General features: G+C 43.1%; 1 protein-coding gene across 6 annotated transcripts in view; it reads right to left on the bottom strand.

Annotated features, from left to right (window-relative positions):
* Positions 1-27,965, bottom strand: part of LOC133418056 (growth arrest-specific protein 7-like) — a 95,855-nt gene that overhangs the window by 56,742 nt on the left and 11,148 nt on the right. For 3 of the 6 annotated variants that reach the window (XM_061706395.1, XM_061706393.1, XM_061706396.1), the window contains exon 3: positions 1,841-1,958. The exons of 2 other annotated variants lie outside the window; for them this stretch is intronic. In XM_061706395.1, coding sequence (XP_061562379.1) covers positions 1,841-1,958 — 118 coding nt within the window. Of the gene's footprint in view, positions 1-1,840; positions 1,959-27,965 lie in introns of those variants that run through there. One more of the 6 variants, XM_061706399.1, reaches the window with a different exon arrangement.

The following is a 27,965-nucleotide window of genomic DNA, read 5'->3' as shown; positions in this document are numbered from 1 at the left end:
AAAGTTCATCAGGTGTCTCATGGCAAATGATCCAATTTCACTTAACTGGTCCGATTTTTTTTTTTACCATAAATAATGCATTTGTGTTCATCTCTCTATGCCAGTGACATACGAAGTGTGTCAGAAAGGATCCAGGACTGGTGTTACAAAAGATACTGTATATTTAAAATCCACTATTCAAGTATAGACTATGGGTTTTCCTCTTGAAAGTAATCCCCTTGGAGTCTAACACACTTCCACAGCCTTCTCTGCCACTCCTTCGATCACTCCTGGAATGTTTCTTCTAGGATCCTCCACAGCTCCTTCATCACGGCCATCTGAATGTCATCCATGCCTTCAATAGGGCATTGTAAGCAAGAGCGTTATAGTGAAGCAGGTACAAGTTGTCCTGCCACAACTACTACCTCTTCTCCCGCACTGAACGAAGCAAACGAGAGAGCATGCATATCAAACAAGAGAGCCTACACTGAGATTGGCACCCAGAACTGCTTGCCTGCATCATGCTGCCTGATCTTGGAGCTGACTGACTGAGGTCCAGCCGATGAAGCATATGCAATGTATATTAAGTGAAATTACAAATTATACAGAAAGTAAATGAGCTGGTGTAATAACTCTGTGTCTTACACTGCATGGAAAATACACAGTGAGATGAAAATCCATCCTGTTTATTTTAGTTTCTCTGTATTAAGCTTCAGTAAGGTAGGATTAACTTACTTTGTTAAACTAAATTAAATGTGCTTAATTTGAAAACTTACCATTATCATAAGTAAGGCTGTTCACGAATGTGTGGTGACTCGAATCCCAACTCAAGTGGGCGTGGAAAAGTGATCATCGAATCAGAATTTTCAGACTCGAATCAGACCGAATCTTAGAATATCATACTACTTCATTCTGACAAGAGTTACAAGTGCTGCCATGCTGCATTTACTTAAAAATATATATATAGTTCACGATTTTTATCCTGTGTTTTAGATGAGTGCTAGCCAGCTAGCAGGCTAGAAAGGAGGCAGCTGGTCCCAGCCAGTGTGGATTTACGCATTTTATGGCACTGAGACGGGCGCAAAACCAACCCGGCTCCTACCTTTGGTCATGGCAAATAAATAAATGATCATCAATCATCAATCAAATAATCAAATTAGATTTTTCATTAATTGGACAATGACATTTCTTTATTTCGGTAGAGTACAAGGAGTAACAATTAAATTCTGATTCGGACTTCATTCGTTACTGTCAATGCGAACAACAAACCGGGATTTAGAGGGCGAGTCCAAGCCCTAGTCATAAGGTAAAGAACAGTTACTTTGATACCTTTACAATTTGACAGTGGAAACCCCCTATCATGACTTATGTCAACAGAGTGTATATTTACACTGGGGTAGTATAATGCCAAAATAAGTAACGTCCCAATAGGTTATTGTAGATATCATTAATATTATCTTCTAACGCAGATCAGGGAAAAGTACAGCCAGTTAGCTAGATATGGCCCATCTCCAATCTTCGACCAGCCCTCGCAAAGTCTTTATGAAGTCAAAATAAAATCTAAAAATATTTGGGGGTTTTATTTTGAAAGCGTTGCTTTTATTTTGATGCGCACCTTCGTGGGAAGTACAAGCAATCAGGAGCAATGACTTCTGTCTTCAGTGTTAACACAGTGGCAACATTGTCACTATATTTAATGACTTTCCCGACAATGGTCCTCTTATCAGCAACATACTGTATATGGAACACAATTGAGGTTAGCATGTTGGCCTGACCCTTGACAACCTTTCCAGTTTCCCACATGGCCCCTTTGGAAAATTAATTGGCCACCCCTGTCCTAAGATGTTTCATTTATTCTCACCATTGCTTGTGGTGTTGACATAGTATCGCCGCCCTTGTGGAGACATGTAGCATTTCCAGTGAGGAGGCAGAGGGTCTCTCAGGTCCTCCAGTGGAAGCTGACTTAGCGATGCTGTTCTCTGTCAAGACAGAATAAGGAAATTAAATAAAGTGTCAGCATTTTAGTGATGATCTAATCTATACAAATGTTAAAACCTCACAGAAGCTTCAAGAACACCACAAATTTTAAAAATGATGAGGTTTTCATTTCCTCAAGCATTTCACAACCAGCAAGCAATGACATCAGCGCAAAGACACTCTTGCTGCTACACAGTGTACAAACTAGCAAACCTAGAATTTCAGCCTGCATATGCCCATATAACGCAAAGAAAACAAGACAAAAAGAAGGCAAACTGCATACATCTGCTCATGATTAGCAGGAATAAAGAATAGGAAGAAAGAGCCCAGTGGGTTGAAGACTGTAAAGATATTGTGCAGAGACTTGGGACAGACACATGAAAGCCAAATTTTGGTCATTCATTCAACTAAAAGGGCTGGTTTGAAAATGTGCAGATATAATTGACAATTCAGTAAATTCCACTGCTCTGTTCCGTAAGAGTTTAACAGCAACATTCCCCTACAAAAGTATTGGACCAGTGAAAACAACAAAATTTTTCTGTTTACTGAAAACATTGGGGTTTAACATCAAAAGATGAATATGAGTCAAGAGTCTATTGGCATAGACAGTGAAGACTGGCTGCAATGGAAGTACAGGGCTCGCGCTGATCATCGCACAGATGCATGTTCCCAACAAATAGGGCATTGTTTTAAAACAAAATTAACACGTTTTCCAATGTATAAACTGTATTGGCAATAGGTATTGCTACACCAGAGACATTATCTCGTCTACCAAACAGAGATTTTGTTTCATGTTCTTTATCCGTTTTCATTTCTATCATGGTCAGACTAAGTAAAGAAAGTTGAGTTTTAAGTAAATATAACAAGTTATTCCATCACTGCTTGCAAGCTGGTCTCTGTAATAATATTTTGCACCTCAGAAGGCAGACTGACCAAGAGGTAGATGCCCAAATGGGTGCATACACGGTGACTGAAAAACTGGCCAATAAGGCCCTTCCATAATAAAATAGTGAATAATCGTTTGGAAGCATTTTATAGGGGGGAAAGGGCACATCTGGTCACCCAGCTTTGGGAATCTTGAATGAAAACATGAGACTGTTAAAAAAAATGCTGTGGATGTCAAAAAGTGAATAGAAAAAGCAATAATAGAAAATGTACAGTGTTAACGTTATTCTGTCTCTGTTATAAGTACTGTAGTTGGTTCAAGGCTAAATCTGAGTGGTCTACCCCTATCATTATTTTGTAGTTATTTTTTATTTTTATTTATTTTTTGATAACTGACCAGTAATTACATGGTTTTATAACTGAATAGACAATAAAAGAAAATTATGTGTTGTCCTATCTATGACCTCTGTGTGCTCTGGCCTGACTCTCTCAGTAACATTGCAAGGCATAACTTAAACATAAATACTTGTTACCACTGTCATCACCCAGTTAAGGTAAAATCAAACTGTAAGTAATAAGTATCGTTATAAACACAAATACCCTGTAAGAAATAATAGCTTCATTATTTGAGGAAATGAAGTCATTATTTGCTACTGGTGCTCTGAAACAAGAGAGGCAAAGACCTAATTTGGTAACACATGTCTTGGTGAGGCGGCACGGTGGCCGACTGATTAGAGCGTCAGCCTCACAGTTCTGAGGACCGGGGTTCAATCCCCGGCCCCGCCTGTGTGGAGTTTGCATGTTCTCCCCGTGCCTCCCCGTGCCTACGTGGGTTTCCGTGCACCACATACATAAATAAATTTAACATAAATTTGTGTTATTCCAGCTTTATAAAGGGATATTAAGAAAATACACACAGGAGGTTACACACTTAGTAACATCCCTCCATCACCATACATAAGCTTCTTCACTTTTAAAATCTAAGAGTGAGTGTTTTATTGTTTTTTACATTTAATATCAACAGTGGTTAGCTGTGGTACCTACTAACATGGAGGTTATGTTCTGGGGCTGCTTTACTGCACCTGGGAGGGGGTGTCTTGAATTTAAATGTACAATATACAATTGATTCTGAACTCTAGAATGGGATTCTGGAGTGAAATGTGCTACCCAGTGTCAGAAAACACAGGTCATGTGTCTAAACAGGTATGACAAGATTGGCTAACAACAAAACATTGGAGTGTTCTATTGGACTTGTGCTTTGTATATGATGAGCCCTGATTTAAATCCTATGAACATCTGTAGAAATAGTTGAAACTTTCCATTTAGAGAAAGCTCCCTTGAAACCTGTGACAATAGGAGCAGTTTGCTCACAAGTGGGCCACAATACTGTACCTGTCATGGTCTGTGTTTTGGTTTGGGTTGTGTTTAGTTTTGTTCCATGTTTTCCTGTGTTCCATGTTTGTCGTGTGCTCAATTGGTTGTTGTGTCCACCTGTTCTCATCTATCTTGTGTCGACCAATCAGCTCTCGGCAGCCACTCGTGTCTTGTCCAGGTGTTCCTCGTTGTCTCGTCAATCTGTTTGTATTTAGTTCCCTGGTTTCTTTTAGTTCTTGTCGGTTCATTGTCGTTGTCACATGTCTTTGCAGTATATCATTGTCAGGTGTCATTGTCTCTGTCTGTGCCATGTCATAGTCGCCAGTTGTCGCTCAGTTATTTCATCAGTCATGTCTTGTTTCTTGTTTTGGGTTTACTCAAGTGTTTCTTTGTTACTTTGTGTTTAGATTTTGGAGTCTGTTAATTTAGCATCTTGACTTTTTCATGATCCTTGTTTTCCTTTGTTTTTTTGGAATTACATATAATTTTTTATATACTCCTGCACTACTGCGTTGCCTCCCCGCTTCCCTGCACTTGGGTCCTCCATGATTTTGCCTTGCCTTCTTGGTCTTCGACCAAACCCCAAACGTGACAGTACCTGTCGACAGGTGCACAAGCCTCACTGAGAGTTACAGAAATTGTTTGATTGCAGTGATTTCTTCAAGTCCTTTTTGTCCAAGTCAGTTTCCTTAGCTGGACCACAAATAAAAACAAATCTTCATTTTCAATAATTAGAGTTATATCAGTGACCATTGTTTTTTTTTCTTTTTTAACAGAAAGGTACCACCAATTTTCTCCAGAATATGTTTTTAGCTAATCATCAAAAAAACATGAGATTTTCAGAAGATTCTGTTTACTTTCTTGCTTATGTCCTTTAAACATTTTATGTCACATGTTCATTATTAGTGAATAAACCCCAATATTGTTATTCTATGCATTTCAGCCAATGGCAAAAACAGGAAGTGGGAAGTGGTGTCAAATCTTGGAGCAATCTTGTCCCACCATATGTAACGTTAAATAATGCACCATTCCAGATGGTTAACCTTCTATAACCCAGACTGCCTTTGGCTCCACATTTACAGCATGCCAGAACAGCCTATAGCAGACAACATAAGCACTCATCCATCTTGGCTGCAAAGACTGAGGAGCTACCACAGCAATCATGACTGCTGTGAGCAAGCACTTTCACTGTCTTGAGAATGATTCGAACTCAAATTAACCTACAGTGTAAAATGCAATGTTTGTAATAGCAGAGATGAAAAAAAAGCAAGGCTAATGGGAAGTAAATTGTGATCTGAAAATATTTGATTTAATAAACAACCCATGTTCCCAAATGCTTCTGTTCAAACAAATTTAGTTTAGAAACAACATTTCCACAAATTGAACAAACAGTCTCGGAACAAATTAAGCTCGTGAACCAAGGTTCCACTGTACTCCTTTAATATGTACGGCATTAGATTGCACTATGTGTGTCATAGCACATATGCACAGGAGTATAATTAAATTATTAGCTGAAGTATGACCATCCACAAGTATCACAAGAGCACCTGAGTCTGAGTCGAGTCACTTGATTTTGAATATCGGCCGATATGATGATATGATGTTCCAGTCACTTCCATGGCCACAGGTGGGTAAAATCAACCACCTATGCATGCAGACTGTTTTTACAAACATTTGTGAAAGAATGGGGCGCTCTCAGGAGCTCAGTGAATTCCAGTGTGGAACTGTTGATAGGTTGCTATCTGTGCAACAAGTGTAGTCGTAAAATGTCCTCGCTACTAAGTATTCCACAGTCGACTGTGAGCTGCATTATAAGGACCTGGAAGCATTTGGGAATGGCCGCAACTCAGCCACGAAGTGGCAGGCCATGTAAACTAATGCCACGGGGCCAGCGGATGCTGAGACACATAGTGCAAAGAGGTTGCCAACCTTCTGCTGGGTCAGTCGCTATAGACCTCCAAAACCTTCATGTGGCCTTCAGATTAGCTAAAGAACAGTGCACAGAGAGCTTCATGGTCGAGCAGCTGCATCCAAGTCATACATCACCAAGTGCAATGCAAAGCGTTGGATGCAGTGGTGTAAAGCAGGCCGCCACTGGACTCTAGAGCAGTGGAGACGCGTTCTCTGGAGTAACGAATCACGCTTCTCCATCTGGCCATCTGATGGACGAGTCTGGGTTTGGCAGTTGCCAGGAGAACGGTACTTTTCTGACCGCATTGGGCCAAATGTAAAGTTTTGTGGAGGGGGGGTTATGGTGTGAGGTTGTTTTTCAGAAGCTGGACTTGGCCGCTTAGTTCCAGTGAAAGGAACTCTTCATGCTTCAGCATACCAAGAGATTTTGGACAATTCCATGCTCCCAACCTTGTGGGAACAGTTTGGAGCTGGCCCCTTCCAACATGACTGTACACCAGTTCGCAAAGCAAAGTCCATTAAGACATGGATGGCAGAGTCTGGTATAGATGAATTTGACTGGCCTGCACAGAGTATTGACCTCAACCAGGTAGAACACCTTTGGGATGAATTAGAGTGGAGACTTAGAGCCAGGCCTTCTCGTCCAACGTCAGTGTGTGACCCCACAAATGCGCTTCGTAAACCTTGTGGACAGCCTTCCCAGAAGAGTTGACGCTGTTATAGCTGCAAAGGGTGGACCGATGTCACATTTAACCCTTTGGATTAGGAATGGAATGTCATGTAAATTCATATGTGAGTCAAAGCAGGTGAGCAATATAATGTATATGCAGAGATAGAGAGAGAGAGAAAGACCCTTTGGATTAGGAATGGGATGTCACGTAAATTCATATGTGAGTCAAAGCAGGTGAGCAATATAATGTATAAGCAGAGATAGGGAGATAGAAAGAGAGAGAGAGAGAGAGAGAGAGAGAGAGAGCGAGAGAGAGATTTGATTTCTTCCACAGTCCAAAATAAATTTACATCGACATATATGAAACTTGTATATATGTATATATACAAGTTTCTTGTTTCAAGTCATGTGGGACGTGTTGTAGTAATCGGCCGAATTGTTACGTTTACATTCAACTGAAACACTTTGGGCGGCACGGTGGTCGACTGGTTAGCACATCTGCCTCACAGTCCTGAGGACCGGGATTCAAATCCCAGCCCCGCCTGTGTGGAGTTTCCATGTTCTCCCCGTGCGTCTGTGCGTTTTCTCCGGGTACTCCGGTTTACTCCCACATCCCAAAAACATCTGTGGTAGTTTGAGTGAAGACTCTAAATTGCCCATAGATCTGAGTGTGAATGTTTTTTTTTTTTATATGTGCCCTGCAATTGGCTGGCGACCAGTTCAGCGTGTACCCCGCCTCTCGCCTGAAGATAGCTGGGATAGGCTTCAGCACACCTGCGACCCTAGTGAGGATAAGCAGTACAGAAAATGGATCGATGGATGAAACACTTTGAAATTTGACGGTGTAAAAGTGGGATAATTCATGTCACAGCATGACAAAAATCTATTTGGTGTGATGTGATTACAAGAGCATGTTTACACATATCTTGAGTCCAGTTTCAGTCAAACTGAGTGAGTTAAGAAGTGCCCACATGGCACGGACATCTGAAATTATTTTGCAATGCACAGCATCTTTTACTTTTCAAGTTCTGTGTTATTCATGGACTTTAGTTGATTAGCCTCATGCCTGTATTTCTAAATAGCACAAGACAAATGAGAGACAGCCAAAACAAAGCATCTTACAGGAATCTGGGAGAGAAAATAAATTTAATAACAGAGATTCACTTAAAGCAGTTGGTACTGAAGAGACATTTTAAGAAAAGCTTTTTCGATAGAGAAAGGGGTTATAATCACAAATTGGTGACTGTCTGTGTGAATAGCCCAATCCCCACCGCACTGCTGTTGCTAAGACACAAATACACTGCCAATTGTTGATGGACTGAGAGTGGAGGATGTGGACCAAATCTGGTACAAAAGGCTCAGAAACAGGTTATTGCGAGGAAAGCAGCGAGTCCAGACAAGGGTGACAGGACAGATTCTTCAGGCATGCGCAGACCAGCCAGCAGTGCTTTTCACCACCATCTTTAACCTTTCGCTACTGTGGTCTGTAGTCCCCACCTGCCTTAAATCACCCACCATTGGAGAACAAGAAGAAGAACACAGTGACCTGCCTGAAAAACTATAGCCCAGTCGCTTTAACACCCATAATCACCAAATGCTTGAAGAGACCCATTCTGTATCACATCAAGGATGCTCTTCTCGATAACCTCGATCCCCACCAGTTTGCATACAGGACAAACAAGTCAACAGAAGATGCAATTAACACAGCACTCCAAACAGCCCTCACACACTTGGATAATGCTAACACCTATGTGAGGATGCTGTTTGTGGATTTCAGATCTGCATTTAATACAGTTGTAGCCCAAAAACTGGTTACAAAGCTGAGCAACCTCGGCAAGGGCAGCTCACTGTACACTGGACTTTCTCAGCAACAGACCCCAGAATGTCAGGATGGGAAACAACACCTCTCGCACTCTCATCCCGAATACAGTGACACCACAGGGGTGCGTCCACAGCCCCTTTCTCTCCTTCCTATTTACATATGACTCCTCTCCCATTCACCGCAACAACAACACATCATCAAATTTGCTGACGACCCCACCATTGTAGGACTGATCGAGGACAATGACTGGTGTCATGTGTGTTCAGCTGTTATAGCCGCCCAAGGTGGTTACTTCAATGAGTCAAAGGTTTAGCATACATGTTTGTTTGTAGATTGATTCCTTGATTTCTGACTTGGATAATTTATTTGTTCAATGCTTATATTTCAGAGTAAAATGATAAATTTCAATATTTTGCAAATAAACTGCATGAATTAAAATTTTAAGAAAAAGTTGGAAAAATTGGGGTGTTCTAAAACCTTTGACTGGTAGTGTGTATGTTCTGTATACATGAATAAAGTATGAGTTTAAACGCTTAAAAGTCTTTAAACTCTTCTGTCTCTTTCACTTCATGCAAAACTTCCTCAACATAATTAGATGTAATGGTGACGTGTAATGGTGACGTGGCCCAATTGACACTGGCGTTACCAGCTCTGAATAGGACTCCAACCTTGAGTTTTTCAGGCTTTTCTTTTCAGTGTGGTGGTGACTCATGCATTGTTCAGCAAGTTAATCAACGTTTCAGGAATGACTTTGTGTGATTGTCCTGAACAGGTGAGTCACCACATCCCAACTGTCACCATCTGTGCCACCGTCACCACCCACCACATGATTGTTTGTAAGACCTGGTCCCCCACACACTGACTGTGTGGAGGAGGAGGAAAATGCAGCCTCAGCGGTCCACGGCTTCAACAGACTGGCTAACTGAATGACCAAGCCTCGCGTATGTGTGAGTTGCATGGATGCAAGTATGCATTAAAAAATTAAAAAAATAAAACATGTTGTCCTGCATGTTGTTGCTACACAAACTAAACCCAACCTCTGGTTATATCGAGTGGAACCATCTGGAATTGGAAAGTTTAAATTTGAACTGGTTGCCAGCCAATCGCAGGGCACATATAAACAAACAACCATTTGCAATCACATTCATACCTACGGGCAATTTAGCGTCTTCAATTAACCTACCATTTATGTTTTTGGGATGTGGGAGGAAACCGGAGTGCCCGGAGAAAACCCACGCAGGCACGGGGAGAACATGCAAACTCCACGCAGGCGGGGCCGGGGATTGAACCCCGGTCCTCAGAACTGTGAGGCAGACGCTCTAACCAGACGGCCGTCGTGCCAGTTTCACATTTTATAAATCTTAAAATAATACTCTTAGCTTAATGCTATAGTTGGTGGGAATGCACAGATTCAATACTGTTATCTGATAAAAGTGCTTGACAATGACTTCAAATATTCTACTTGCATGCCAAAAGCCTCCATTTTATATTAAATACTGACAAACACAATCAGTTCCAGGAGCATTATTTTCCATAGGAAATAATTAAAAGAGAAGTGATCTGTTTGTGCGTGCATGGGGTTTCTCTGGGTACGTTAGGTATGTAGGTTAATTGAAGACTCTAAATTGTCTATAGGTGGGAAAGTGAGTGTCAATGGTTGTTAGTTTGTACTGTATGTCCCCTGCAATTGGCTGGCATCCAGTTCAGGGTGTACTGTGCCTTTTGCCCAAAGTCAGCTGGGATATCTTCATTAGGGTCGTGGGTGAGATGGAGCCTAAGTGGTATAGAAGAAGGATGGTTAATCTATTCCAGGGTGAAACTGTTGAAACTGTCATATACTGCCCTGCAGTTCCATTATAGTAGCCTGGAGGGCTCTTTGCGTACTCTCTCTCTCCCCTCTCTGTTTTCAGCACCTGTCTCCAATCAGCCTCATCACCACCAATATTTAAGCCTGCCTATTCCAGGAAATCCTCGCCAAAGTATTGCAGCCTCTCCTAGCGGTACCACGACCCACCGTACTCAAGTAAGCCACTCAAGGGTGACAGGATGGCCCAAGGTGGTTACTTGAATGAGTCAAAGATTTAGCAAATATGTTTGTTTGTAGATTGATTAACTTGATTTCTGACTTAATAATTAATTTGTTCTATGCTTATATTTCAGAGTAAAATGATAAAAGTGAAATATTTTGCAAATAAACTGCATGAATTAAAATGTTAAGAAAAAGTTGGAAAAATTGGGGTGTTCTAAAATTTTTGTTCCAGGAAATCCTCGCCAAAGTATTGCAGCCTCTCCTCGCGGTACCACAGCCCACCGTACTCAAGTAAGCCACTCAACTCCTTGTTCCCTTGTTAACTCTTGTGTCTCTTCGTTCCAAAAGTTACAAAAGTTAACCGCTGTTAATAATGTGTTAATATAAAAATTCATCCGATAATAACTTAAACAATGTTTTAGTTTTTAAATATACTTACTTCAGAGGTGTAAGGATATGTGAACCCCTGTAGAATGTAAAAAAGCTATCAAAACACCAAGCCTTAACCGTGACTCTGTGTATGGTGTACTGAGACCATGCTTATGGTGTCTCACAAGGACAAAAAAATTAAACGATCACAACACGTAAAAAAAATAAAAATTGGTGGTTGAAATGTTGACTTTAGACGAAATTACTTAGATTTTTCTCCCATCAGGATGATACCTTAATCCATTCCTCTAGCAAATTTGACACGGTTTTAAACCAACCAGAGCACAAAATAATTGGTTACACAAAGAAACAAAAAAGAGCACTACCGGGTCCAGTATGTACTGGGGACGTGCCTCATGTCAAATTACAAATTTGGCATATTACCAGCATCCAATTTGTGAAGACTTAATAATTAGTACATTTTATTTGATGAAACTTGTGCTAAATTGTTCTCCTCTTAGGAGGTACCGGTTCACATAGTCTGATTGTGTTATTTCAAGTGATGAAATTCTAAATATTCTATTGTTGTTGTTGTTTTTAAATAAATTCATGTATTACTAATACTAAAAGCTAACATTCCAGCTGTGCACATAATGACTTACAACTGTAAACTGCAATGTCCAAACAACAGCAAGCAGCAATATGCCGTGTATACATTTCAGTTTTACAACAAAGTGCACAGCCACTGTCAACACTGCATTGTAGTTTAGGAGGAGCATAAAAAAAGTAAAGGTGTGAAAGACAGGGGAAGTGTCTGTTTCCTATTTTCCATGTATTAATAACACCACCTTCCCTTTCTGGGTTACTGCAAAGTTGCTGAAGTTGTGTGTCTAAAGAAGGTGTGACTGTCCATTACACACTGTCAGCACAATCACATGCTGATGGAGAAACTAAGGGATAAGCTCATCTAAAAAAAAATACATTGTTCTGGTCAACAACAAATACAGTTTATGTGACTTTAGGTAGCACATTCTTTTTTCTAACGTTTACCAAACATTGGACCTGCAAACTAATTGATGCAAGTGTGAGGAGTTCTCATATATTCTCCCTAAAGGCATAGAGCTTAAATGTATGAATCTAAATGCTTAAGTTAAAAAGTGTTCTTATACCCCTAACCCCTGCATCTGGCTTATCAGCATGAAAGAACATTAAGCCCTGGGTCCACTGTAGTACAGTTTATTTAAAAAATGGTGGTTCCATTGTCAAAAAATACCAAAATATATGTTTCTGTAACATACCACTTGACAGCACCCTGCCGTTGAGGTATCGACCACAGTGGTACACACACAACAAATACTTAAGCCACAACATATGAGAGAAAAGCAGCACTGGGTCATCCTCCACAGCAATGATTTTGCACTGAAAAGGGGAAGCGACTTAATAGCCACAATCAAAGTAGGTCAATTAAATAATTTGCAATACATTTATAAAGGGGTGTATCATGACCCAAATATATTGCATAACAACGCATAGGAACCACATGTAACAACCCAACTTGATGAGTAACACTTACTTATATATTAATTGGGGTAAATAAAATTTGGTATGATTGAAACACGTTTCTTAAATCAGTCACTTGTGTCTTGAACAGCTCTTCGTAGCTCCTCATGCTAGCACAATGACTACATATTTAAGTCTGCTGCTTCAACCACTTCATGTGATGCAAGCCCAAAATAGTGAAACAGTGACAGTTATTTGGAGCTGCTGTGTTGTATTATTTTGCTTTTTTTCCCCCCTTGTTTGCAGATTTTGCTGCTTCATAATGTAAAATGGTTTGCTGTTTGTGATCTGCTGGAGGACATTGACTTCAATAGTTCCATGTGTATTTCAAAGGTTTTTTCTTTCCAAATAATATTATCACCAGGTGAAGAAAATACACACATATCAGCTCAAAATCCTAGTTTGCCTAACATGACAACGAACACATAACAAGACTACACTCTCACAAACTCCCACACAGTCTCTCAAGGGAGTAGTAAATCCATGTCATCACCGTTGATATCAGCAGGCCCTGGTGGAGAATGTACTGTAACCACTCTTTAGAGCACAGTTCCCAACTCCTTTGGGATCACTCACCAGGCCTCAAGACCTCGTGAAAAATACAGCCAAGGAGAAATTTCTCACACATACACTGAGCCACTCGCTGTCTGACCGAGACAGACAAATGTATTCAATATATGACAGGATGAAGGATGGAGTGAATGCAGGAGGAAAAGAGAAAGGGAATGAGGGCTCGGAACGAGAAAGAACAACAAGGGTTTCAAACACTATCTTTATTTGGAAATATTGTTATGCATTGGGGAAATGTGGGAGACTTGAGACACTGAAAGAGTAGGATGCACATTCTCACACAGACTCTTAGACATTGACGCTGCACATGTACGCATATGCTCAGACTAACTGTCAGCATTGTCTACTTAGTGTCGTGTGTATGCGTGGGTGTGTGTTTGGGGGGGATTGGGTGGAGGCTGGCCCTTGCTGCTGACAATTACTGTTTGTTACTACGCACCCCCCCTTTAATTAAAATTATTTAAGCACAATACTGTGCTTATGACTGACGTCAACTGGCATATTGCATGTTCTGATTTAGTAAAGAAAGATGGCGCCTACCAGTGCGGTCACCTCGGTAACGCGCTCTCTAGTATTGTCTTTGTTTTTGTGTTTTTCGTCCGTCTTTGGAGACCTTACACGACTCACTTACACAAGGGGAGACCTGCTAACCATCAAGGAGGCTACTCCGGACTTTCTGTCACCAACTTTCGAAAATCCGCTCAGTTTTTTTCCCGAGTTACTCACCGGAGCGGCGTCCGCGGTTTTCGGCGCATGGAGGCGGAAGCGGCGCCACAGAGGGAAACGAGCCGGCATTCAGGTGAAACTCCGCAAGAGAGGACACAGATTGGCGTTCCCGTCGATCCACCTCGCGAATGTACGCTCCCTACTTAACAAAATGGACGAACTTCATCTTCTGTTAAAGACCAGTAAAGACTTCGGACGTTCCGCGGCCACGTGCTTCACGGAGACCTGGCTTTGCGACGCTGTACCCGATGGCGCCGTCATGCTTCCCGGCTTCAACATTCATCGAGCGGACCGCGACATGGAATCATCGGGGAAAACAAAGGGAGGCGGGATATGCCTCCATATCAACGAAAAATGGTGTACGGACGTCACGGTGCTCAGCACACACTGTAGCCCGCATTTGGAGTCGCTGTTTTTGAACTGTAAACCATTCTACTCGCCACGTGAGTTTGCATCGTTCATACTGGTTGGAGTCTATATTACGCCTCAAGCTAACACGAACGCCGCCTTGCTAGCGCTCCCCGAACAAGTCAACGAAATTGAAAAAAAACACCCGGACTCACCCCTCATTATTCTCGGGGACTTTAACAAAGCTAAACTCAACCACGAACTCCCTAAATACAAGCAGCACATCGACTGTCCTACCAGGGAAAATAATACTTTAGACCACTGCTACACTACGGTAAAAAACGCATACCGTGCTATACCTCGTGCAGCCCTGGGCTCGTCTGATCACTGCTTAATTCACTTAATACCGACGTACAGGCAATAACTTAAATGTGTGAAGCCTACAGTGAAAACAGTCAATGAAGCCAAGATGGAACTTCAAAGCTGTTTAGACTGCACAGACTGGAGTGTCTTTGAAAATTCAGCTGGCAACCTGGATGAATATACGGACACTGTCACATCCTATATCAGTTTCTGTGAAGAGGTTTGTGTACCAACAAAATCATTTCGGACATTCAACAACAACAAACCGTGGTTCACTGCTAAACTTAAGCAGCTTCGCCAAGCTAAGGAAGATGCATATCAGAGCGGGAACAGGGCCCTGTATAATCGAGCTTGAAACCAGCTTACTAAAGAAATTAACATTGCAAAGAGGATCTATGCAGCAAAGTTGGAAAAACAGTTTAGCGCAAATGACTCTAAATCAGTCTGGCATGCATTCCAATCGCTGACTAATTACAAGCGACGATCCCCCCAAGCTGAGAACAATAGCACACTAGCCAACGACTTGAATACCTTCTACTGCAGATTTGAAAAGGACAGTTTCACACCACACACCCACCCGGCCGCACCCGCGACCACAACCACACCTCTGACTTCTGCGTTAACCATCCATGAACAGGATGTGAGACGCATCTTCAAACAACAGAAGATTAACAAAGCGGCAGGCCCGGACCATGTGTCACCATCCTGCCTCAAAGTCTGCGCGGACCAGCTCGCTCCAGTCTTCACTCAGATCTTCAACAGATCTTTGGAAATGTGCAAAGTTCCATCCTGTTTCAAACGCTCCACCATCATTCCAGTCCCCAAGAAACCTGCAATCTCTGGTCTGAATGACTACAGGCCCGTCGCTTTGACATCTGTGGTCATGAAGTCCTTTGAACGTCTCGTGCTGGACCACATCAAGAGTGTCACAGGTCCCCTGCTGGATCCCCTGCAGTTTGCCTACCAAGCGAACAGGTCTGCGGATGATGCAGTCAACATGGGACTCCACTTCATCCTAGAACACCTCGACAGTGCAGGGACCTACGCGAGGATCCTGTTCGTGGACATCAGCTCAGCGTTCAACACCATCATCCCTGAACTCCTTTCAACCAAGCTTCTCCAGCTCAGCGTCTCACCTGCCATCTGCCAGTGGATTAACAGCTTTCTGACGGGCAGGACACAGCAGGTAAGGCTGGGGGAGGCCACCTCATCCACACGCAGCATCAGCACTGGGGCGCCCCAAGGTTGTGTCCTCTCTCCGCTGCTCTTCTCTCTCTACACGAACGACTGCACCTCAGCGAACCCGACTGTCAAGCTCCTGAAGTTTGCAGATGACACCACTGTCATCGGCCTCATCAAGGACGGTGACGAGTCTGCATATCGACAGGAAGCGGAGCGGCTGGAGCTGTGGTGCGGCCGACACAACCTGGAGCTGAACACGCTCAAGACTGTAGAGATGATCGTGGACTTCAGGAGGCATCCTTCGCCACAGCTGCCCCTCACGTTGTCCAGCTGCCTTGTGTCAACCGTCGAGACCTTCAAGTTCCAGGGAATTACAATCTCTCAGGACCTGAAGTGGGCGACCAACATCAACTCCGTCCTCAAAAAGTGTCCATTTGCACACTGATTGAGGAGTATCTGTAACATTTGCACAACCAACATTGTCCCAGATGATCGCACTACTCGTCACTTTAAACCGCATACAGTCCTTGAAGTCTCAGCGCCCTTTGCACAATGGTCATTGCACCGGACTATTGCAATCATAGTCATTCGAACTGCTCTAAGTGCTAGAGGACTCTGCATCTTTTTGCACAATTGTTTTTTTGTCAATGTCTTTATGTTCTCCAAAGTGTTCCGTAAATTGACTGTCTGTTGTACTAGAGCGGCTCCAACTACCGGAGACAAATTCCTTGTGTGTTTTGGACATACTTGGGAAATAAAGATGATTCTGAAGTGCTGCGACGGCGCCTTTTCATTTTTTTTACATCAATGTGTCACTAAACGAGCTGGTGGAGCTCATGAACTGAATTTGAATTTCAAGCAGGAGTGCGCACCTCAACACTGAAATAGTGATGCTTTCCAAACTAAGTCGCAGGTGGGTCGTCGTTTTACAGGTGCCTTACCAGTCCTGTTTTTGTTTCAATTCCTCATTTTAAAAAAAAGACCATTCAAGCAACAAATGTTTCCTCATATTTTTGAGACTGAAGGGTGAAAGTAGCAGCTGATTACTAAGTGAAACAAATGGGTGACAACATTGGGGAAATGTATTTATTACTTCATCTTAAAAAATATTTTGAGGATAATAGCTCACAGCAACATATTGACAAAAATAACTATGAACTAGTTCATTTTTGGAACGGTGAGTTTAGTTCAGAATTTTGAATCATGAACTAAATTATTAACTATCTTGTGTCATCATTCATGACTACAGGCCTGTCACCTTGACATCAGTGGTCATGACATCTTTTCAACGCCTCGTGCTGGACCACCTAAAGAGTGTCACAGGACCCCTGCTGGACCCCCCTGCAGTCTGCCTGTCGAGCAAATAGGTCGGTGGAACAGCTCAATGGTGCAGGGACCTACGCGCGGATCCTGTTTGTGGACACTAGCTCTGCACCATCGTAACTCTACTCCTCTCCTCCAAGCTGCTCCAACTCAGCATCTCGCCTGCCATCTACTAGTGGATTTACAGCTTCCTGATAGGCAGGATGCAGCAGGTGAGGCTGGGAGACACCCCCTCATTCACACGCACCATCAGCACCAGGGCCCCCCCAAGGATGTGTCCTCGCTTTACTGCTCTTCTCTCACTACACAAACAACTGCACCTCAACGCACCCGCCTGTCAAGCTCCTAAAGTTTGCAGACAACACCACAGTCATCAGCCACATAAAGGACGAGACCAGTCTGCATATGGACAGGAAGTGGGGAGGCTTGTGCTCTGGTGTGGCCAACACAACTACAAGACTGTAGAGATGATCGTGGACATCAGGAAACATCCTCGGGCGCAGCTGCCCCTCATGGTGTCCAATTGTCCTTTGTCAACCGTCGAGATGTTCAAGTTCCTGGGAATTACAGTCTCTCAGGACCTGAAGTGGCCGATCAACATCAACTCAGTCCTCAAAAGGGCACAACAGAGGATCTACGGCTGCTGAGGAGGCATGGCAGGCCTTCCACACGATCTCTTGAGGCAGTTCTATACAGCAGTCATTGAATCAGTTCTGTGTTCATCCATCACACTCTGGTTTGGTGCTGCTACAAAATCCAACTGCAACAGACAGTCAGGACTCACAAAAGGATCATTACTATACCCCTACCAACTCCTGAGGACTTGCACCCTGCAAGAAGTAAGACAAGGGCATGAAAAATTCTCTTGGACGCTCCACATCCTGGTCACTACCTCTTCCAGCTCCTTCCCTCAGGCACGCACTATCGAACAATGCACACTAAAACCAGCAGACATTCCAATAGCTTCTTCCCTCTTTCCATTGACTTCTTAAATAATTCACTTACTATTCCATTGTGACATTTTGCCATTTTTTGCACATCTGTATTGGGACACTATTACATTTCACTGTTGCTGTACTCATTGTAGTGACTTCGACATTCTGCGTTATTTGCATAACTGTTGCTGATTACTACTGGCCACTTATGTGCTTGAGGACTCTCTGCTCCTTTCACAACTGTCATTGTCACAATTATCGCATGACTAGTCACTTTAAATTGCGGTAAATTGCTTGACGATGCCGCATCATTTGCACAATTGTCATTTTATCAGCATTATATTGCACAATGACTCTCTGTACTTTTGTTTTTCATGTCCTAAATGTATATTTTGTCATAGTGGGTGGTTTTTGTCGTACTAGAGTGGCTCCAACGACCGGAGACAAATTCCTTGTGTGTTTTAACATACTTGACCCATAAAGATAATTCTGATTCTGAACTGAACTAGTTCATTTTTAGAACGGTGAATTGAACTTTGAACTAGTTTCCAGAGAAAATTAACTTTTCTAACACTGGACATCGTAAATAATTATTGTACTCTATTTTCAACGAACATTCATAACTTGAAATGCTGATCGTCATTCCTTTGGCATACTGTGCTGCCATCCCCACAGCTATTTGCTGCCATCTCCACAGCTATTTGGTTAACTTGTCATCCAAATTTTACTTCTATTCCACAGAAAACAAGTCCTTCTCTCTTTCAACCAGTAACTAGCCATGCGATAAGATTAATACTTATCTTTAAACAGGTGTCATCTGTAATTCCTGAATATAGAAAGCAGTGATTGGCAGTTTCTGGGTGCAAATATTTTCCCACCCAGACAGTGGAAAAGGAAGTTGCAGTTCCCCAAACTCTGGTTTTATTCTTCACAAGACTGCTTCATATCCCTGCGCCATATTTGCTCCTTAACGATCACATTCTTTCCATCCCTCTTTCTACAGGTATGAGCAACATGAACATTTGCAGACATGTCTCTAAGTTTGAGCCTGGTGTTCTGCTCAAAAGTGTATGCAAATGCTTTGGAGGTTGTTTAAAAGGTTATGACATGTAGGGGGTGGAGATTTTAGACATCTTACAACAATGCAATCTTCCATCTTCCTGTCAATAGGCAAACAATGGCTTCTTAATAGGCCTTTTCGTGGTCAAGTTCATGTTCTATTATTATTGTTTTATCCTAAAAGGTCAGGGGACAAAGATGTTAAAATGTTTCTTGATAACTCTAGAACCCCTTTACAAACCACATCTGCCATTTCAAAGTGATTATACAGCAGATATACAGTAGTTAAATTGATAAAAATGATTCAGAATGTGCCTTCTGCTTTATGCGTCGAGCACCTTCCAGTCTTCGGCTCTATCTGGCGCTGTGACGTAACACTAGCCAAACAGCCTGTTCATTCGCCGTTGTATGCTATTGCTCCATGCTGTTGTTCCCGTCCTTGTGTATTTGTTGTCGTATGATTTAGCGATTTCACAGTGGTTCATTGTGTGCCATTTGGTTGTACAAATGGTTCAGGCAGTGGCAAGAGTTTATTTGGCTTTCCAAGTGAAAAAGGAATACGTGACCAGTGGATAGGGAAAGTCAATTGACAGGGGAAGAAACGTGGTCAGCTATGGGTGCCGGGCAAGCATTCCAAACTCTGTGCTGATCACTTGGAACCGACGTGTTTGGAGAAAGACTTAGCAGAAAGCATTGGATACACAGGTGTAGTTAGGCAGCGGCTGAAACCAGCTGCGGTGCCAATTATTTTTCCTATGGTCATTGGGACCTCAGCCGCCAGCAAGAGAACTAAATCTCACAGCTGCCATGGTGCGGCGGCGATGCGCCAGAGACAAGAGGAAGATTTCCTTGTATATACCTATGACTCTATTATGGTTGTTTCGCACTGGGGAGTAGGAAGAAAAGACCCACGCAGTACTTTTCAGTACTGTCGTCTGTACTTTTGCCTATATGACAAGCCAACAGACACAGCAAAGACGTACTGTGCGGCATGTTATAAAGTTACTCGGGCGAGGGGCACATAATATATAGGAATACTGCATACTATGTAAAAGCTTGTCCCATGTCACTGAAACATATATGAATATATAAGACGTATAGTCATGCTATATATATAAGACGTATAGTCATGCTCAAAAATATTGGCACACCTGGTGTGCCATTAGTTCTAGCCATGACTGTATAAAAAACATGCTTTTGACATACCGTCACATCGACCCAGTGGCGACTGTCTGTTGTACAGCTGCTACTTGGCTGCTCGTCATTGTCACTCTCAGTTTCCGACCTCCTGATCGGCTCAAACATGTACGGTTTGATGATGCCGAGTTCAGTTGGGTGCTCCTGTACGGCGAAATCCTCCTCCTCATATTCCAACATGTTGCTCGCCATTGTGTATAGACTGTAGCGCGCTGTGTTTGGCAATTGCAACATCACTTCTGGTAGCCCTTGCGGTGGCGAGAGTAACCACACCCCGGTGTCTTGAGCTTTGGGTATGTTCAAGGAGTACTCAATACGCGTAGTAAAAACCTCATTTTTACCTAAACTATAGTTGACAACTTGCTGGAAGTGACATGCATGTATTACATAACATATAAACAATGTAAATATGAATTTTAACTGACCCCATAACATCTTTGTCCTCTGACCTTTAAATCCATTGGGGAGATGTAGGACATAATCATAAAAACACTGTCTTTGTCTAAGTACATCAGAACTTAATGATACGTTATCAACGCCATGAGGGAAATAAAAATACCAGGTGCTGCATGTAATGATTGACATGTAGACAGGCCAATGACAGTTGACTCTCTACAATCAGAGACCATGCAAAAAGGTGGAAGAGAAAAGTAACTTAAGATATGGTGCTGTATAATAATGCACAGCAACAATTTTTAAATATCCATCAACATAAGTCCCATAAGAGAATATGTCTGAGTCAAAGATGATCTCCCTAAAAAGGCCAAGAAAATGTTAGCCTCGAAGTCTGCACTTGAAAGTGTCCTGAATGGGCAACCAATATAATAGACATAATGTATAAGGGTCTTTGGATCCCTTGAAAGGTAGTATACTATTACAAACGCTTAGTAGTAGTAGTAGTAGTAGTAGTAGTAGTTGTAGTAATTTAACATCTTTATATTTTTAATTGAAACTGATTATATTTAAACGTATATGTCCATAGAACTCCAAAGAGGTCAAAATCCATTGGTATCACAAGGAATAAAATGGTAAAGCAAGGCCAAATGAAAATAACTATAATTACACTGACTGAGCTAATGTTTTTCAAAACACACTCAAAATAGAAACAGTGACATACCCCCAGTATAAGATTAAGTCTTAAAATGGTTCATTTTACCTCAAAAACCCAAAATTGGTAGCTAAAAGGCCTCACAATTAAAAGGTTTCTGACTGGTACCACAATACAAAAGGCTTTTTTAGTTAACAGCTGCTACGTGCTGGGAAGATGCACAGCAAATTGTTCCGAGGCTCTCAGTGACAGTTTTACCACAAGATATGTGAAAACTTCAAATATATTCTTTAGTCTAAAGGTAAGTTGGACAGAGGGTGTGTCCCTGCCAAACAGCTGACGTTTCACTGCTAGATGCACATGTATCTGCGTGTGTAATGACACAATTTAATTGTGACGTGAGCAAAGGAGGGCCTTTTTTTCTGCTATCCAAAGGAAGCACCTGGCTGGCTGGCGGCTGGCTGCTCTATAACACAGATCTGACCCCAGGAAAACCACAAAAGCCTCTGCAAGAAGCCCACTCCTCCTGGTTTCATTATAAACACAGCTGACACTCCACTGAGAGAAGTAATATGAGAGACAAAGTGGATTGACATACCTAACAGCTCAATGTAAATTGCTTGGGTTCCCCTGGTAAAATAACGATGTAATGACAGACTGTCATTCATACGAGACAAAAATTCCATCCATCCATTTTCTACCGCTTATCCGAGTTTGGGTCGCTGGGGCAGTAGCTTTAGCAGGGACGCCCAGACTTCCCTCACCCCAGCTACTTCATCCAGCTCTTCTGGGGGGATCCCGAGGTGTTCCCAGGCCAGCCGAAAGACGTAGTCTCTCCAGCGTGTCCTGTGTCGTCCTCGGGGTCTCCTCTTGGTGGGACGTGCCGGAACACCTCACCATCTCCCGTTCCATTCTTCCCTTACTTGTGAACAAGACCCCAAGATACTTGAACTCCTCCAATTGGAGTAGGATCTCATCCCCGACCTGTAGAGGGCACGCCACCCTTTTCCGACTGAGGACCATGGTCTCAGATTTGGAGGTGCTGACAAAAATACATTACACTATAATCGTAATGTTTGTATTAACATACAGGTATTGGAAAATCACATACATGACTGATTTATTTTGAGCATTGGCAAAAGGTTTGATGTAGTAATCTAATCCCTCATACATGAAATGACACCACATGAAGGAGTCAATGGTACATGCTGGTAATAAAACACCTAATATGAGGTCTGTAGGCCAAAACTGGATTTACGCTGCATAGTGCAAGTGGCACAATCCCGATTCTTTTGTTCTCATGTGGCACAATTTGGAAATGCATCATGGTAGCATAAATTGAAGAAAAAAAATAAAATAAAAAAAACTGTGGACTTGAATCAGGCCTCTTCCAAATGTGGATAAAAATCTGATGTGTCAGATCTCTTGCCAGTGTGAGATCAGCATAAAAAAACAGAGATTAGTCATATCCCGTCAATGAGTGATTAACGTCATTAAAATACATCAAATGGTGATATATACTCTATACAACAACTAAACACACGCACACACAAAAAAAAAACAATATAAAGCATGTAAACAGTGAAAGCATAGACAATTCAGTATGGTAGAGGTGCCACATTAAATCGATTAATCGACAAAAAAATCGATTGTCAAATGAATTGATAACGATTTAGAATTTTTGTTTAAGTTAAAATTTTAATGCAGCCCTATGGGGGGCACAAGCCAGTGCAAACTGTAGGCCGGTCCCAAGCCCGGATAAATACAGAGGGTTGCGTCAGGAAGGACATCCGGCTTAAAACTTTGCCAAACAAATATGAACGTTCATCCAAAGAATTCCATACCGGATCAGTCTTGGCCCGGGTTAACAACGTCCGTCACCGGCGCCGTCAACCTGCAGGGCGCCGTTGGAAATTCAGCTACTGTGGGTCGAAGTCGAAGAAGAAGAGGTGTAAAGTGGGTTCTTCAGCAGAAAGAGAAGAGGAAAGCACAGAGCCTATAACTGAATGTGGGGACTTTGAATGTTGGGACTACGACAGGAAAATCTCGGGAGTTGGTTGACATGATGATTAGGAGAAAGGCTGATATATTGTGTGCCCAGGAGACCAGGTGGACAGGCAGAAGTTTAGGGGCAGTCGGGATTATTTTAAAAGAAGAGTTGGCTAAGAATGTCTTGGAGGTGAAAAGAGTATCAGATCAAGTGATGAAGCTGAAACTTGAAATTGAGGGTGTTATATATAACGTGATTAGTGGCTATGCCCCACAGGTAGGATGTGACCTAGACGTGAAAGAGAAATTCTGGAAGGAGGTAGACAAAGTAGTTATGAGCATCCCAGACAGAGAGAGAGTCGTGACTGGTGCAAATTGTAATGGACATGTTGGTGAAGGAAATAGGGGTGATGAAGAAGTGATGGGTAAGTACAGCATCCAGGAAAGGAACTTGGTGGGGCAGATGGTGGTAGACTTTGCAAAAATAATGCAAATGGCTGTAGTGAACACTTTTTTCCAGAAGAGGCAGGAAAATAGGGTGACCTACAAGAGCAGAGTTAGAAGCACGCAGGTGGATTACTTTTTGTGCAGACGATGTAATCTGAAGGAAGTTACCGACTGTAGGGTTGTGGTAGGGTAGAGTGTGGCTAGACAGCATAGGATGGTGGTGTGTACAATGGTGGTGGGGAGGAAGATTAAGAAGACAAAGGCAGAACAGAGAACCATGTGGTGGAAGCTGAGACAGGACGAGTGTTGTGCAGCTTTTCGGGAAGAGGTGAGACAGGCTCTCGGTGGACAGGAGGAGCTTCCAGAAGACTGGACCACTGCAGCCAAGGTGTTCAGAGAGGGAGGCAGGAGAGTACTTGGTGTATCTTCTGGCAGGAAAGGAGCGAAGGAGACTTGGTGGTGGAACCTCACAGTACAGGAAATCATACAAGGAAAAAGGTTAGCTAAGAAGAAGTGGGACACTGAGAGGACCGAGGAAAGGTGAAAGGAATATATTGAGATGTGACACAGATAAGAGGCATATGATGACATGTATGGCAGGTTGGACACTAAAGAAGGAGAAAAGGATCTATACAGGTTGGCCAGACAGAGGGATAGAGATGGGAAGGATTTGCAGCAGGTTAGGGTGATTAAGGATAGAGATGGAAATATGTTGACTGGTGCCAGCAGTGTGCTAGCTAAATGGAAAGAATACTTCAAGGAGTTGATGAATGAGAAAAATGAGAGAGAAGGGAGAGTAGAAGAGGCAAGTGTGGTGGACCAGGAAGTGGCAATGATTTGTAAGGGGGAAGTTAGAAAAGGCATAAAAGAGAATGAAAAATGGAAAGGCTGTTGGTCCTGATGACATTCCTGTGGAGGTATGGAAGCATCTAGGAGAGGTGGCTGTGGAGTTTTTGACCAGCTTGTTCAATAGAATTCTAGCACGTGAGAAGATGCCTGAGGAATGGAGGAAAAGTGTGCTGGTGCCCATTTTTCATAACAAGGGTGATGTGCAGAGCTGTGGGAACTATAGAGGAATAAAGTTGATGAGCCACACAGTGACGTTATGGGAAAGAGTTGTGGAGGCTAGACTCAGGACAGAAGTGAGTATTTGTGAGCAACAGTATGGTTTCATGCCTAGAAAGAGTACCACAGATGCATTGTTTGCCTTGAGGATGTTGATGGAAAAGTACAGAGAAGGTCAGAAGGAGCTACATTGTGTCTTTGTAGATCTAGAGAAAGCCTATGACAGAGTATCCAGAGAGGAACTGTGGTACTGCATGCGGAAGTCTGGAGTGGCAGAGAAGTATGTTAGAATAATTCAGCACATGTAGGAGGGCAGCAGAACAGTGGTGGAGGTGGGACTGCATCAGGGATCAGTCCTGAGCCCCTCACTGTTTGCAGTGGTGATGGATAGGCTGACAGATGAGGTTAGATGGAGTCCCCGTGGACACAACAGGAAGCAGAGCTGGAGGTGGCGGAAATGAAGATGTTGAGGTTCGCTCTCGGAGTCACCAGGTTGGATACAATTAGAAATGAGCTCTTCAGAGGAACAGCCAAGGTTCGATGTTTTGGAGACAAAGTTGGAGAGAGCAGACTTCGTTTGGACACGTCCAGAGGAGAAATAGTTAGTATATTGGTAGAAGGATGATGAGGATGGAGCTGCCAGGCAAGAGAGCTAAAGGAAGGTTGATGGATGTCGTGAGGGAAGACATGAGGGCAGTTGGTGTTCAAGAGGAGGATACAGGAGATGGAAAACACTAATAACATGGAAAAGGATGACGTGCTGTGGCGACTCCTAAAGGGTCAAGCCAAAAGGAAAAGAGGTTTAAGTTAAAATTTTCCAACTCCTCGGAATGATACCTCTCAACAATGAATATTAATAATTATATTTATTATGATAATAAAGCTGCGATTGGCTGGCGACCAGTTCAGGGTGTTCCTCGCCTTTCGCCCGAAGATAGCTGTGATAGGCTCAGCGGGCCTGCGACGATAAGTGAGGATAAGCGCAACGGAAGATGAATGAATGAATGAATGAATGATAATAAAGCAAACTGGTTATTTTTGTGTTTCATCAAAATAAGATATTTGCAAACATCTTTTACTCTGGAAATTAATTTTCAATATTTTTGCTTATTTTCTGACATGTTACAAACCAAAACAGAAACTGATCCATAATTAATTTATGTTTGTGCATTTCCTGCACTGTCAATTTGAAATAATGTCCTATTTTTTCATAAAGGGATGGATTTTTTTATTTTTTGACCCTAAGCACACAGCTAAAATACCGAAGGAGTTGCTTCAGAACAACTCCGTGACTATTTTTGAATGGCCCAGCCTGAGTACTGACTTAAACCCAATTGAGCATCTCTGGAAAGACCTGAAAATGGCTGTCCACCAACGTTCACCATCCAACCTGACAGAACTGCAAGGAGAAATGGCAGAAGATCCCCAAATCAAGGTGTGAAAAACTTGTTGCATCATTCCGAAAAAGACTGGCTGTATTAGCTCAAAAGAGTGCCTCTACTAAATACTGAGCAAAGGGTCTGAATACTTATGGCTGTGTGATATTTCAGTTTTTCGTTTTTAATAAATCTGCAAACATTTCAAAAAATTCCGTTTTTTTCTGTCTATATGGGGTGCTGTGTGTAAATTCATGTGGAAAAAAATTTACTTAAATTATTTTAGCAAATGGCTGCAATATGGTGCAGTGCGAGCTGGGTGGTGGCCAAAGGTCTGATCCCAGGCTACAGAAGGGACGCTATAGGGACGTGGAATGTCACCTCTCTGGCAGGGAAGGAGCCCGAGCTGGTGGGTGAGGTCGAGAAGTTCCGACTAGGTATAGTCGGGCTCGCCTCCGCACAGAGCTTGGGCTCTGGTACCAGTCCTCTTGAGAGGGATTGGACTCTCTTCCACTCTGGAGTTGCCCACGGTGAGAGGCGCCAAGCAGGTGTGGGTATACTTATTGCCCCCCGGCTTGCCGCTTGTACTTTGGGGTTCACCCCGGTGGACGAGAGGGTAGCCTCTCTCCGCCTTCAGGCGGGGGGGACAGGTCCTGACTGTTGTCTGTGCCTATGCACAAAACAGCAGTTCAGAGTACCCACCCTTTTTGGAGTCCTTGGAGGGGGTGCTGGAGAGCGCTCCCGCTGGGGATTCCATCATTCTGCTGGGGGACTTCACTGCTCACGTGGGTAATGACAGTGAGACCTGGAAGGGCATGATTGGGAGGAACGGCCCCCCGATCAGAACCCGAGCGGTGTTCTGTTATTGGACTTCCGTGCTCATCACGGATTGTCCATAACGAATACCATGTTCAAGCATAAGGGTGTCCACACGTGCACTTGGCACCTGGGCGCCCTAGGTCGCAGTTCGATGATCGACTTTGTGGTCGTGTCATGGGTAGACTTGGGTAGTGGTCCCCCTTTTTAAGAAGGGGGGATTTTTTACTACAGGGGGATCACACGCCTCAGCCTCCCTGGTAAGGATTATTCAGGGGTGCTGGAGAGGAGGTTCCGTCGGGAAGTCGAATCTCAGATCGAGGAGGAGCAGTGTGGTTTTCGTCCTGGCCGTGGAACAGTGGACCGGCTCTACACCCTCGGCAGGGTCCTCGAGGGTGCATGGGAGTTCGCCCAACCAGTCTACATGTGTTTTGTGGACTTGGAGAAGGCGTTCGACCGTGTCCCTCGGAGAGTCCTGTGGGGGGTGCTTCGGGAGTATGGGGTACCGAACCCCCTGATACGGGCTGTTCGGTCCCTGTACGACTGGAGTCAGAGTTTGGGCCGCATATCTGGCAGTAAGTCGGACTCGTTCCCGGTGAGGGTTGGACTCCGCCAACGCTGCCCTTTGTCACCGATTCTGTTCATAACTTTTATGGACAGAATTTCAAGGTGCAGCCGAGGCATAGAGGGGGTCCGGTTTAGTGGCCTCAGTATTGCATCTCTGCTTTTTGAAGATGATGTGGTTCTGTTGGCTTCATCAAGCCGTGATTTACAACTCTCACTGGAGCAGTTCGCAGCAGAGTGTGAAACTGCTGGGATGAGAATCAGCACCTCCAAATCTGAGAGCATGGTCCTCAGTCGGAAAAGGGTGGTGTGCCCTCTCCAGGTCGGTGACCTGAGATCCTGCACCAAGTGGAGGAGTTCAAGTATCTTTGGGTCTTGTTC

The sequence above is a fragment of the Phycodurus eques genome, chromosome 19 (genome assembly GCF_024500275.1).
Source record: "Phycodurus eques isolate BA_2022a chromosome 19, UOR_Pequ_1.1, whole genome shotgun sequence".
Classification (NCBI taxonomy): domain Eukaryota; kingdom Metazoa; phylum Chordata; class Actinopteri; order Syngnathiformes; family Syngnathidae; genus Phycodurus; species Phycodurus eques.
This window is presented reverse-complemented; position numbering and strand designations above follow the sequence as displayed.